The following is a 14,414-nucleotide window of genomic DNA, read 5'->3' on the forward strand; positions in this document are numbered from 1 at the left end:
GTTTAGTACTCAGGGAGGAACTAACTGGATTAGGTACTTGTTGGAATGGCACAGGCTTTGATTACATCTTCCATTTTGCTGATCAATAAATGTATTGACTTCTGGCTTACAAATCATCACCTTGTAATACCCGTAGTTCTAGAACCTCTTTCTGAAGCAAAAAATCATCTCCTAACAGCTACAGAATGCTAATGGAAAAATATCTTTGATTTTTTTAAATACATTGTTCATGTTGTTGTAAAATTAAATTAATACATCCTTTAAATAATTTAAATTTAATTATTCTTTAAAATTAGGAAGCATTGCTAGTATCCTGTAGATCTAGATTCACTCAAACATGCCATCATACTAAAGAGTTAATCTCTTTAAAACATTAAAGATGAAAATTTAATTTTTATATATTTTGAAAATCCCTGCAAGCATTTTAGCAGACACCACATTATTGCATATTTTTAAAATCTTTTCAACTTAAATGTATACTGTAATATTAGTAGATTTTTTAAAAATCTCATTGATCAGTCTTATCTTTATAATACATCTTTATTAAATACTTAGTAGTTGCTAGTATGTGATGCTGTTTCCCATGTTTTTTGTCCCTGGAAAATGGTGTCCAAGTGGTACTGACATGCAGAACCACTGACCCATAGAATCATAGAATGGTTTGGGTTGGCAGGGACCTCAAAGATCATCTCGTTCCAACCCCCCTGCCATGGGCAGGCATACCTTGTCCTAGACCAGACTACTCAGAGCCCCATCCAGCCTGGCACTGAAGACTGCCAGGGTTGAGGCATCCACAGCTCCTCTGGGCAACCCATTCCAGTGTCTCACCACCCTCTGAATAGAGAATTTCTTCCTAATATCTAATCTAAATCTGTCTTCTTTCAGGTTAAAAATGTTTCCCTTTGTCCTATCACTGTCTGCCCATGTAACATGGTAATTAATTTGTTTCTGTTTCTACTGAGCTTCGTCCATGAGTTGGCATGTATCAGACAGTGAACCATCCTGGTCATTTTGTTTAACATGCCCTGTACAAAATTTCACTCAAGGCACTGGAGGTCACAAAATCAGTCTCCCTGCACTCTGTGCTTCATGCAGCACATTTATCATGATGTGCAGCAAGAGCAGCAAACAGTAGGTGTAGAGTAGGTTATTGAAAAAGTTGTAAGCAAGTGTAACTTGCTGTGTAAGTGTTGCTGCTACCTGCTGCTGCTTCTCCTTTGAAATCTTAGTTCCACACAGTGTTAGTGTTTATGAGAGGTCTGTGAGCTGTAAACCTCCATAGTGTGTTTTCTGGGAAGATGCTTTCTGAAGGGAACAAGAAGTCTATTTATGTACTTTTGTATCTCTGGACTTTGAGATTCCTACCGAAGTATCATTTGTGAAGGTGCTTTACTTCCCTCATTGCTAGAAGTTCTAATTCTGTGTGTGTGCCCCAGTCATTAGCTCCAACAATTGCTTAGGTCAAAAATGAAGTTGAGATATCTGTCTTCTAAGGTGCTTGGTGTTTCTCTGGAAAGGGTTGTCCAAATGACTGAAAACATGGTAGATCTTCAAAATGCTGTGATTGTTAAACCCAAGATTCAACTCCTGGCACCCATGATTTTTTTGCTGCTTCTAAGGATAAATTCTTTACTCTTTAAATGTCTTTATTTTTAGCTGGACTAAAACAATTTTAGGTAACAGCAATGACCCAAGTGTTGTTTTCAAAGAGTAAAATAAATTACTTCTAATCTTGAAAAAAATATTTGTTTATTCTAGATCTACTGTGATAATAAATACATTGTAAAAACTACATTTGTAAGAGTGATCGTAGTGGATTTTGAGCTATGATTAACAAATTATTTTCATATGGCTGATTAGTCCATCATCATCAAATTCTGCTATTTTGTGCAATGTTGGCTGTGTGTGTTTCTTTTCCTACAGTAGAAGGCTCTTTAGCCATTTATGCAGAACACTGAAATTCAAAAGCAATTTAATGAGGTTGTGTGTTAGAATTTTGTAAGTTAAAGTACCCATTATCACCTAGTTTTTTTTTAAAAATTGGTATTTCTTAAAGCAATTATTTTCTTGTGCTTATAGTAAAATTTATTTTTTATAAATGAAAATGTCAAGCCTTAAGTAATATTTTAAAGAGACATTTTTAGGCATTAATCATTTTTGTAACTGGTCGTTGCATGTAAATAATTTCCCGTTTCTTTCTGTTTTCAAATGAACTGTGCAGTGGTCGGTGAAGATGGTAAGCCCGTGTGCTGATCTGTCTGCTGTACTTCTGCTAAGATAGCATGAAAATAATCTTTTGAAAGTGTTTCCATATCATAACTGCTTTAAGTCAGGTGCTGAAATACATCTTCAGATTTTCCACTCATATGCACAGTCTTCTTAATCATCCATGCTTAATGTAAGGCAATTAGACTTGTGATCTGGCTGCAACTTAATCTGCAATTTTGGAATTTTAGAGTTGACCAGTATTCTCAAGTTGGTCATGATGGAAATACTTGGTGATTTTTCTTTGTCAGGAAAATCGTTAATGCAGCATAAAGTATGTATATGAAAAGACTACAAAATTTGTGTAAAGAAGAAATGTTAAATACTGCACTACTTTGAATTTGGAAGAAAAATTTGCAGGGGAGAACCTTTATGCTTAGAAAGCTTAGAAAGCTGTTGCATTAAATAAAACCATGCCTAAGTCAATATTGTTTTGCAGAGTAAATCACTAAAAATTCACAAAAAGACCTCTGTTCTTCTGATTCATCTTTTAGGATACTCTGGTTTAAACTGACCTGTAAGGAAGAATGATAGAGAAGACGTGATTGTATTTTTGTTTCTTTGTAGTGTATTACACTTAACTGTTTTCTTGGAAGACTCTTTCTGAAGGGAACAGGAAATTTATTTATGTCATTTTGCATCTCTGGACTTTGAAACTATACACAGTGTATATTCGTCTTCCTCCAGAAAGCAGCACTTGTTTTATTTTGGAAACATTGTATCTTGATTTTTCTTCTTTTATGATGTCTCATATTCCCATCTTAAAAAGCAATGAGATTGATTTTACAAGGGTATAAGAAGTTGAGGGGGTAAGGAGATCTTAAGAGGTGGTATTGGAAACTTGGCACCTGAGCCTAAGGCTTGCATCAAAATCCCAATAGTCAAGTTTCTGTAAACTTTCTTCTTCACAAAACGAATGCTGTCCAGTTTGGTTTGCCTCCATGGAGGGTTACTGTAATGGCAAGTGGGTTTCTTGTGTTAAAACCAACTTCCTTAGGCAACTGGGAACACAAAAAATAACTTAACCTTTTGTTATTAATACATGTCCATTTCCTTCTTAACACTGTCAGTGTCTGTCACCCTGAGGGGAAGAGTTTTCACAACAAACTCGCAAGATACTTAAACATCTCTTTCCATACATTTCATACCCAGGCCCTTCTATCCTGCCTGTCATAATCTTGGCATAAGTTTGCAATCAGGTTTGCAGGTTTGGGTTCATAACAATAGGTGGTTTTAAATTGGCTGGTTTGGGATTTTTTTTAAAGGTTTGGGAAGTAAGAGGTTTTTTCCCTCCCTGAAAATTTTTGGTTGTTGGGGTGTTTTTGTATTCATTTTTTTGTAAAAAAAGGTGACTTGGAATATTTGAGCAAGTTGTGAGCCAGATAAACAAATTTTTACTTAAATTTTGATATTACAAAGGCTTTTTCCATATACTAGTTTTACTTGAGGTAAAATCCATCAGAACTTTGTAAGTTTTAATATATTCTCTAGGATTGCTGAAATTCTGGAAGAGAACTATAATAGTGCTTTGGAATGAAGATTCAAAGTAGAGTATTTTTGTTTTGATATCATCCAAATGACCACAGAAGACACTCCAGAGAAAGAAACCATTATATATATATATATAATTATATACATCTATTAGACTTTTGTCCAGACTCGAGTAATTCTGTACTTTCTATATCTGCTTTAAGAGCAGTGGATATTAGAGGAGGTACATGACTTCAGAAAAATAAAGTCTAGAAATACTGAATTACCTCTGTGAGCCAACTGCTGCAGAAGGCCCCTTGACTGAATGACTACACTCTGGCAGCAGGAACATGCATTTATTCTGTGCGGTCTTTTGTAGAGCTGTCTGTCAAGTAGAGTTTTTAAGAAGGTCCATCCTGCTTCCAGTGAACACTGTCCATGTGTGGATATGTCAGTTCAGCTGCCCAGACATGTGCATGTACCTTGTTTCATAGCATTTCTGCTTGCAGGGCCCTGCACTAGAAGACTTCAGCCATCTCCCTCCAGAACAAAGACGCAAGAAACTGCAACAGCGAATCGATGAACTTAACAGAGAACTACAGAAGGAAACAGACCAAAAGTGAGTGTGGTTTTTTTGGAGTTCTGCATGGTTCTCTCTCTGGCTTTTTTTGATGTCCTCTACCTAAGCCAACAGTGCTCAAAAGCTAGGAGACAATACACTAGGCTATTATGAAAAAGCATTTTTAAGTTCATAGTTTGTAGGTTCTGTTAGCACTGCTTCCTTCTGCTTTACTGTAATACTCATTTTGATTCTTTCTATTATTGTGTAGGGAACATTGGCTCTGAAGTCATGCATTAGAAAAAGTGTGGTCTGTTGAGCAAGATAGCTGCAACTTAGTGCTTTAAGAACAGAACATTACTAATATTTAGGAAATCATATATAACAAACACTGTGGGAAACAGTAGTGAGACTGGTTAGATAAGAGTCATCAGCTGTCGTCCTTGTGTGCCTGTGCTCAACACAAGAAAGGAAGGCAGAGTGCTAAAATGGCAGAATGGAAGAAGGATTTAGGCATGGTGTGAAGACCAGTAGTTCCTCACTGCTGTGCTTGGTATCTAATCACAGTTCAGGATCTCTTAAAGATTATTTCAGCTTTAATGAATCAATACTGGTATATTAATTATTCATGTTTTGTACGTTTTTAGAGATGCCCTCATCAAGATGAAGGATGTTTATGAAAAAAATCCCCAAATGGGTGATCCAAGTAGTTTGCAACCAAAATTAACTGAGACTATGAGCAACATGGATCGTCTTCGGATGGAAATACACAAGAATGAGGTTAGACTCTAAAACAGTTCCTTGGGAAATGTAAATGATTGGTACAATTGTACTTTCCCTTACAGTTTTAAATATAGCACCCAGAAAAACTACTTGATTTAAGAAAGTGCTCCTGGTATAATTTTTGTGGGGTGCTGTGTTTTCAAGTACGCTCATCTAGCTAGAATGAGGATGTACATTATTAAAGATGTAAACTGTTCAGAAGAATATATTATTATTCACTTACTCTGAAATTCACACATAATTAAAGATTTTTTTTTTCCTTAACACTAGTATGGAGTGTAGGCTAAGCATAAAGGGTAGGTTCATGCTTTGTGTGAAGTAATTATGAGACTTGACATCTGAACACAGTCTCTGTGTGGCTGTGAACTGTATGCAGTTGAATGCATTTGTTAAATGTGCTGGTTTAGAATCAAGCTTCTTTGACACCAATGTTTGCCTTTTTTCCTCAAGGCCTGGCTCTCTGAAGTTGAAGGTAAAGTAGCAGCCAGAAGCGACCGGCGGCACAGCAGCGATATCAACCACCTTGTCACACAGGGCCGAGAGAGGTCACTATTCTGTCTCTACTGCTTTCATGTCCTATGCTACAATCAGTACAGCTCTCTGATAATTAACAGGAGTGATGGTTGTTACTTACCCTCCCAAAGTGTATGTCCTTCTAAAGGAAAATCTTAACTGGTTCTGACTTCTAGAGGTCACTTCATGCCATTCTGGTAACATTAAAAAACTGTCTAATTTAAACACCTGCTCATTAAATAGCAGTGCCTTTTCAACCTGTCTTATTCCATTGCATAAGGCTCACTAGTTTTCCATGTTCTGTGGAGACAGGTATGTCAAATTTATGTTTGTTTTTGTAGTAGAATTCAGTTTAAGCTTTTGCTAGATGAGTTTTTTTCAGAAAGACACCTCTGACAGTAATGTAAAAAGTGCCAATAGGAATTCCAAAACAATATCCATGACCTGCCCTTTCTGTGATGCATGGATGTTCTGAGTTTTAGAGCTAAGAACCCCTCAGAGTGCTCATGCTCCAATCATTGCATTATAGCCCTGAAGGGAGTTACACGGATGATGCCAACCAGGAAGTTCGTGGCCCACCACAGCAACATGCTCATCCCAATGAGTTTGATGATGAGTTTGAAGATGATGATCCATTACCAGCTATAGGACATTGCAAGGCAATTTATCCCTTTGATGGTAAGGTTAACAACATGCACTGAGATTCTTTGACTGTAAGGCATGGATGGTTTGTTATGGAGATCACAGGTAAAATGATTTAAAGCAAATTACTTGTATGAGTAACTAATTGCTGAAAAGATCAGTGAAGATACTTTAAATTACTTCAATTCCTGAGCGGTACTTTTGTGCTGTTTTAAGATAAATATTAGCACAGCTATTGGAAAATATTCAGCTTTACAAATTGGGACTAGGTTTTTTTTTTTTTTGTAAGTCTGACCATATGTTTTCTTGCACAGATTTTTCATTCTTCCTGTTTATGTATAATTTGGAAACTGTGCCTTGGGAAAAAGATGACTTGAAATTCTGTCTGAACAGTGAGACTTCTTTTCCTCTTGTTTTTCCCAGGTCATAATGAAGGCACTCTAGCAATGAAAGAAGGGGAAATTTTGTACATTATTGAGGAGGACAAAGGAGATGGGTGGACAAGAGCTCGAAGACATAATGGAGAGGAAGGCTATGTGCCAACATCATATATAGATGTAACGCTAGAGAAAAACAGCAAAGGTGCAGTAACCTATATCTAACAGTAAACTGGCAGTCCTCAGTTGTACATTCCCCAGGGAAAATAGTGGAAAAATTGTAAGGTACATAGGCTCATGGAAAGAATTACAGTATCAGAAATCAGCAATGATCAGTTGTTTGCATGGGGAGTTAGCTATAGTTCTTTTCAGAGATGACCACATTAAATTATGCGTCTTACACTGGTCTGTAATTTGGACCAGTGTCTTCTGCTTTCCTGCTTTACAAAGCACTAAATCCAATTCAGCTATTAAACTGAAAAATACCAGGATTCCTGCTTGTTCTGTAGAATACTTAGTTTTTATAGAGAACTGAAAAAATACTTAAGTTTTAAAGATCTCCAAGATTTACTGTTCCCACTTTTATAACTAAAACTATATTCTTAAAACAGAGATCTTTTTCCTCTAATAACTAACTGAACTCAGTTACTGAAAATTATGAATTTCCTTCCTTAGCAAATACTTGGCAGCTTTCACTTCTTAAACAGGAAAATGTTTTCTGATTCCAAAAGTTCAACAAAAATACTCAGGAAAAAACATTATGATTAAGAAGGACAGAAAGTCCACTGACCTGCCTATCTCCTTCCTTTTCAGTACTTGTAATGTAGAATGTTCTGTATTGGACATGACGTCATTGTTTTAACTCTAGATACCTTGAACAAACAAAAAGAGATCACATGTAATGCTTGATGTCTTACTGACAACTCTCTGCTCCTGATAAGGGAATGATTTTATATTCTTAATCTGTGCCTGTAAGCTAAGTCTTTGAATTGTGTTGAGTTTGAAGACAATGTCTTAAATGTACAGTAATTCTCCTCATTGTTAAATCACTGAGGATTGGAAACTGCATTGCACAACTTCATAAAAAAAAAGTTAATTATTTCGTATTTCTAATGAGAGTTTGTGGAATTAAGTACAAGGCTAATGTTTAGCCACTGAGAATGGCCTGTTAGAACTGAGCACGCTTCTGTGTCTTCTAAAGGCCTTCAGTAACTTTGTTCTTTTCTTTTTCCTCTTGGACTGCAGGTTCCTGAAGCGGGTTTCTGAGAAAATGGGCGAGATCTTGAAGGAGGTTACATGCAGCTGCTGGGGGGGTGGGGGTGGGGAGGGGAGGGGAGGGGTACTAGACTGGGAAGCCCAAGGGAAAAGCTAGTTGCATGAATGCATGCAGACATACATTTAGTCACTAACATCGTAGCATCTCCATATATAGGTAAGGATGTATTACAAAATCTTCAATTTGTGCAGGAAAATAGAGATCCATTACCAGAGTAAAAAGGCTACTGCTCCTAAAATTGCTTTATTTTCATTGTCCTAGGTTGTCCCAGGTGCACAAACTATATTTTAGCTTGTGCTGTGTTTTGATTTTCTCAATTATGCTCTTTTCCAACTCACTTTTATTGGCAGTCATTTAGAACCCTGTGTCAGTTATCAGTCTGCCTGTGCCACCTCCATGCTCGCCGTTAACCTCCTCCTGCATGCCTAGGACAGTCAGGCATGTTCTCTGTAACATTTTGCCATCATTGCTTGTCTCGTTTTGTAACAAATCATTTTCTTTAAATATCTTCAGCACTAGAGTTTCATCCCAGTATCCATGTATGCTGCTATAACAATACCACTGCAACCACCATTACATTCCAGATGTTTGGCATAACTGATAAGAGACCGTAATGTATTTTGTTAATTTGGGGAAATAATGCATCTCAGCTCTAGCCTACAATGCAATCAAGAGAAACTCCTAGAACTGTGGTCCATCTTCAGCCCTTCAGTAACCTGTTGTGAGCACTGAAAACCTGGAGCACAACCAGAGGATTCACCACTGCAAGCTGACTGTTATCAGAAGTCAACCACTTGCCATTCAAATGCTGCCTTAAACTAGAGTGCCTAAATCTGTTGTTTGCCAACACTACCACTTACAGTATCCCACAAAGGGCTTTGTGTCTCAGCTCTTTCACAGTGCTGCAGCTGCTGAGGTAGCCACGGTAGGTGTTTTCTAGAGCTCTACTTTACTGGATACATGGTGCATCCATGAATTTTATACATTGAAACGTGTATCTCTTCATTTGACTTTAATATTTTTTTAAAAGATTTTTATGGAAACTGTCTTTTAGTTTTTCACTATGAAGTTTCAATTCTAATTACTCCAGTGCTAGTCCATTTCCAGGTGATGCTTCATTGTATGGACCAGTTGACATTTGAGTGATATTTCGTATTGATCTTTGTGCACTTTTACTTGTAAACAATTGAAATTTGGATATGTTTATACGTGTAAATATAGTTGTCTGCAGTGCCCCTATTGCTTATGTTGTCTTGCCTCCCATTTGTGGTTCTATTAATGAATACATCGTATCTGATCGATTAGGGTGATAAGAATTAGACTAGAGATGTTGGGGGGAGGGATACTTACATCAACACAAGCTTGTCAACCCAGCCACCTGCTGCTTGGCAGCGTATTATGGAATAATAAACATCCTGTTTGGGGTCTGAAGCAATATGTGGATGCAGCAGTGCTGGATTCTTTTTCATTTCAGTGTTATTAGGAACTACCAGTAAAACTGAATTTGAGTGACTTGTGTAGAGGTTTATTCCTTTTGTTATGTATACCACTATTACACAGCTTGACCTAGTGTACTATGGGGCCTATTAAACTCTAAAGTTTAGATTTTTGGAGCTTGTATACAGGGTTATTTATATAATAATGTGACATTACTCAATACTGACAAAACTACTTAGGTAGTTTTTTTGGGTTTGGGGTTTTTTGGGGGGTTACTGGGATTTGGATTTTTTTTTTTCTTTTCTTTTTAGTTTTTAAAAATCTAGTGCTTTTTTATTTTGGAAAAAACTCAGTGATCCTTGTGGGTCCCTTCCAACTCAGAATATTCTGTGATTCTGTAATTCTGTGAAAAGGAAGAAATGTGATCTGTGTATTTTCTGGTAAAGTGGCCTGTGGTCTGCCTAGCTAACAGCCTTGCAGGTCAGTAATAACACTTCCTGGTAAAAGACTAAATGTTCTTTTTACACTACTGTTTGTTTTTCTAAAACCCGGATTTGCTTCCTTTGGAGGCAGGTTGCTTTTGAGAGGGATAGTGCAACGTGTATGAGGGTTATTAAACATAGGAAAAAGCATTTGTACTTGCACAGCTAGTTATAAATCACTTACTCTAAAATTCTGAACGTGAGTTGTCTTAAAGAATCAAACATTTTCCAGTAAATTTTTAATCCTTTTTTGTGCACATGTTGATTTCCTAAATGTTAAATGCTTTGTTTAAAAATAGTGTTCTCTGTTGAGAATATTTTCATGGAATAAAAAAATCTTTTCATGGTCTAAGTAATTAGCTTCCCCACTTGTCTTCTGTTAAGATTGACAGGGCAACTTTCAGTATGAGGTCTGTAAACTGTTGTTCTGGTGGTAGAAACCACTGCTGTGGTGGGAGAGAGGAGGAACAGATTCTGGTGGTGTTCTTGTCATCATCCTACTCCAGTATTTTCAATGCTTTAAGTAACATCTCACTCCAGAAATAGGCTTACTGACAACAAGCACGTGCAGCTCTGACTGTAGTTCTCACTTAAATATTTGTACAGCTTCTGAGGATAACCCTTATACACCAGTTCTGTATGTGACAAAGTAGGATTTGCTGCTAAAACTCTCTTTGTATAATAAACACTGTGCATACTGATTTCCTATAAAAGGTGGTAACACCTTATGCTTTGCCTTCATCCAAGGAAAAAGTACTTACCAAAGTGATTCACCTCAGTAAATGAAGCAAGTTTAATACATACATACACCCACATTTACTCATGTCTGAAAGCATTTTAATTATCTGGATTGTTTGTTCTTGCCATTTCATCATTCATTCCTGGCAGCGTGGCTGTTGTGCAGGCTCCTGCAAAAGCTGAAGTACTACAGATGCTATCTTTAAAAAAAGGGAAGTTGTCCCAACACATACACAAACTAATTTTTTAGTTTCATAGGTACAGTAATGTTTGAGCCTTCTGGTTACTGCAAGTTGCAGAAATTATCTTTTATCTGTATTTCTGTGATCTGTAAATATGCAAATTATTTTGCATAAAAATGCACTTTACAATTATATCTACAGTGCTTTATATTCATTAAAGGAATATTATACAAATTTTCTGCCACATCAGATATTTAATCTATCATTTTATTTACACTGTTTGCTTCACCTTAATATTAAGATGCCAATGCCCTTACTCCTCAGTATCATTAAAACATTGCAACTCTGGGGAAATAAAGGGATAACCTAACTGTTTAAAGGGATCAGTAACTGACTTGGTGACACAGTAAATAAATAATTTGTTTAGAAATCAGTAGTTTTAAAACAAGTGTGCATTGTGCAGTTAAAAGTTCTAAACATATTGTGAAATGCAAGAAATGCATTATCAAATTGCCAGAAGAATGCTAAGGCTATTTCAAGTATATCACTTAAATAGTGTTTCCAGAGTCTTAGATACTTAATTGTTCCACCAGCTTCACTGGAGGAGGTTCCAGTTTTCGGGAAAGTGCAGTTAAGATCCGGCTGAATTTCTCATATCTTTCACTTTGATTAACTTGTGCTCCTTTGCTGCCCCAGAGCAATCTCATTTGAAATTCTGTCTTGAAGATTTCACTCAGCTCTTCATCTGGCTGGAAACCTAATAAGTAAAAAGAAAGCCACAGCATCACCGTCAGGCAAATTTTTTTATTCTGTATAAATGGCTTTTAAACTCTCTTCTCCCCAAGTAAGCTCTAGTGTGCTGGGTTCCTTTTGCACAATGATATTAACAAGCTAGTAAAACAGTGAAAATCCTTGCCAGCTTTGACATGCTAGTAGCACACAGATGGCTGTAAGGACACTGGGACCAGGCTGTCCTTTACTCAATTCTAATGTTCTAGAATTGTCACTACAGCCAGACCTTATATATAATCACTTATGTATGCATGCTGCCTGCAGCAATTATATTTCTCTCCACTCCCTTAACTTTCCCACTCCAAGTTTAAAAAATAAAGTCACATTATTGACATGTAGCTGCTCCTACACCTCTGGCTGTAGGTGGTCAGGATCTGAGTGCTGCAACTTGCACTGTTGTAAAGAATCTTGGGGTGGTGTTTTAGTTCTAATAATCAGAGTAGGAGTTCTAGATTGTACAGAAAACAGGAAGTTATCCTCAGTCTTTACTGTACTTCTATTCAGTTGCCAGAAGGGTCAGCATATTGAGTCATGAGAACTTTGAGTATGTGTAGCAAAAATGCTGGAGAGCTGTAGTGATGAGTAATTTACTGTCTGCTTTTAAACAATATTAATGTTGTCCTCAGACTCAGTTTCCTACAGGACATTTGCTACTATCTCAGCTCCCACAGAAGAAGAGAAGAATTTCTCTCACTGACTTTTATGGGCACTGGGGCAGAGACACAACCCCCAGCTGGTGCTGCAGTGCAGCAGCTTCTCCTACCTTCCAGCAGCCGCTCTGCCGTCAGGCGAAACGTCTGTGCGTTCTGGGCAATCAGGCGAGCTGTGCCCAAGTGCCTCAGCATTATTTCACCACTTTGGTCACTGCTTTCCCACAGCTCCATGCCTTCAAAAGCAACAGCCTGGCGCTCCATCAAGGTAACAAGAGGCATCAGCACTGGCACTGTTATGTTGTTCTGTGGAGCACTGATACTTTCTGGAATAGAGTAACAGTCACATCATATATCATCACACATTATAAAACTTGTTAATTGAAGAAGGTATTGTAGCTGCAGTATTCTTTTTTTAAGTTGGAAAACTACTATTTGTCTTCCATCTTTCAAATTAAAACATTACCTCAAATACACCTGTCCTACCAGTTTCCAGTGATTGGTTGGGGAAGAGCACTAAGACAAATCAGTGTTGGAAGGCTGTATTTGCTGCAGGGAAAGGCTCTGCTGAATTACTAGACAGTGGCACAGATTTTAAACACTTTTTTTTAAACAGAGGTTTTAAATCTCTGTCATTCCAATAAATACCCATGAGGCTAAAAAGTTTTCATTGTCTACCTGTTCTCTTGGAGAAATGTTCTGAGAAATTATTTTCTCTGCCTTGCACTTCTTTAGAAACTAGAGCTGCAAAGAATGGAGCACCTAATGTGACTAGAAGAATTACCTAACCCTATTCTTTTTCATTTGAGGATTCATACTCTGATTCAATAGACAAAGCAAATACGCAAAATCTGCCAGAATTAACTCTCTTGTGAGGAAAGAGATTTTTTTCCTGTCTTTGAGGCAAGATAATGCAATGTGTCAGTTTCTGCTCCACACAGAGGAAGTATGTATGTGGGAAGAATGTTATATTCTGCAGGGATACAGGCACACAAACACATACTGATGTTTGGCTGGCAGACTGTTTGTTTCTATTTGTTATCACATGGCATTAGACAAGTTTACGTAGTCATTTTAACATACAATGCACAGCTATGGAAAGAGCAACTGCCTCATCTCCCCACACAGGAAATCTGTATGGGGGGAGTTAAAATGCTAAATAGAAACCAGAGTCACTCATACTCACTAGTCCACTCATCTTGTCCTTCATGCAAAGCTTTGCAAGATGGTTTCAGCTGTTTTTCGTACATAATGGCAGTCTGGGTATAGCAGTGTCTTAGAGCAGTCCAGGTTTGTTCTAATCTACTGATCTGTTAATGCAACATAGATAATACCCATTAATTGACTCCACAGCAATCTGCAGGAAAAGTACACTGCTAGTCATAGAGTTGCAGAATAGTCATGGAGAATTCCTTATGATGATCTTTATAGTTGTGAAGAAATTGCTCAAATTCAATTAAATAAGCCACCAAACAACTCCACATTTTGGAACATAAAGAGAAATAAGTTTTTACCTGTGGCATTTCCAGTGCTTTCATAATGGCAGAAAATCCATATAAATCCCCTAATGACTCCTTCAACTCCACAGCAACTTGGATGATCCTGTTCAATGTTGCTGCTCTATCTTCTACATTTCCTGTGCAACCCAAGATATCAACAGCTATTCCTATTGCCATGGTATTGTGCCTGTAAGTGAAACAGTTTATGCAACTGATTACAAATTATTAAATTTACATGTATTCAAAGAAGAGCAGTTTGAAGGTGTATTTCTATCTTGTGCCCAGAAAACTTAGTCTTACCAATATCTTTGCACCAAAACCAATAAAGACATATGGAATATATACACACAGGCTTTAATTTAATGTTTTAATGAGTTCTCCTAAGATGATACTAGCTATACAAAATTCTGCTCAAGCAATGAATGGATGAACACTTTCAGGAAAGTTGCCCCAGTTCCCTTTGTCCTACACATTGAAATCCTGTGACACCCCCTCTAGATGTCAGCAATCAAACTACTGAAATATGAAGCAAAAAATGTAGATCAGAACACCCTAAGTGTTACTCCTTAACTTGTGAAGAGGTTTTTCAGAAAGCTTTGCTGATTATTTTTTATTTTATTACATCCTCTGGCTGCTTGCCACTTGCAGAACAAGATGACCTTTCAGTCTCCTCCACACATACACATGCTCAGATAGATTATAGGTCCCCTGAATTTTAGTCTGCTTGAGCTTGTAAAGGAGAGCTGATG

General features: G+C 37.3%; 2 protein-coding genes across 14 annotated transcripts in view; one reads left to right on the forward strand and one right to left on the reverse strand.

The window, feature by feature from the left end:
• Nucleotides 1–10,160, forward strand: part of FNBP1L (formin binding protein 1 like) — a 57,889-nt gene extending 47,729 nt beyond the window's left edge. The window contains exons 11-17 of one of the 3 annotated variants that reach the window (XM_085068098.1): nt 2,222–2,236; nt 4,245–4,354; nt 4,942–5,074; nt 5,528–5,622; nt 6,120–6,268; nt 6,656–6,814; nt 7,855–10,160. In XM_085068098.1, coding sequence (XP_084924224.1) covers nt 2,222–2,236; nt 4,245–4,354; nt 4,942–5,074; nt 5,528–5,622; nt 6,120–6,268; nt 6,656–6,814; nt 7,855–7,862 — 669 coding nt within the window. In that variant the 3' untranslated portion in view covers nt 7,863–10,160. Of the gene's footprint in view, nt 1–2,221; nt 2,237–4,244; nt 4,355–4,941; nt 5,075–5,527; nt 5,623–6,119; nt 6,269–6,655 lie in introns of all 3 variants that reach the window. The other 2 variants (XM_085068097.1, XM_085068099.1) reach the window with 2 other exon arrangements.
• Nucleotides 10,161–10,619: 459 nt separating this feature from the next.
• Nucleotides 10,620–14,414, reverse strand: part of BCAR3 (BCAR3 adaptor protein, NSP family member) — a 94,413-nt gene continuing 90,618 nt past the window's right edge. For all 11 annotated transcript variants that reach the window (XM_085068093.1, XM_085068086.1, XM_085068087.1 and 8 more), the window contains 4 exons: nt 13,681–13,852; nt 13,353–13,476; nt 12,280–12,492; nt 10,620–11,481 (listed from right to left, as the gene is read on the reverse strand). In XM_085068093.1, the coding sequence (XP_084924219.1) occupies nt 11,294–11,481; nt 12,280–12,492; nt 13,353–13,476; nt 13,681–13,852 (697 nt within the window). In that variant the 3' untranslated portion in view covers nt 10,620–11,293. The remainder of the gene's footprint in view (nt 11,482–12,279; nt 12,493–13,352; nt 13,477–13,680; nt 13,853–14,414) is intronic.

This window comes from Lichenostomus cassidix, chromosome 8 (genome assembly GCF_008360975.1).
Source record: "Lichenostomus cassidix isolate B80296 chromosome 8, HeHo_3.0, whole genome shotgun sequence".
NCBI classification, from domain to species: Eukaryota; Metazoa; Chordata; class Aves; order Passeriformes; family Meliphagidae; genus Lichenostomus; species Lichenostomus cassidix.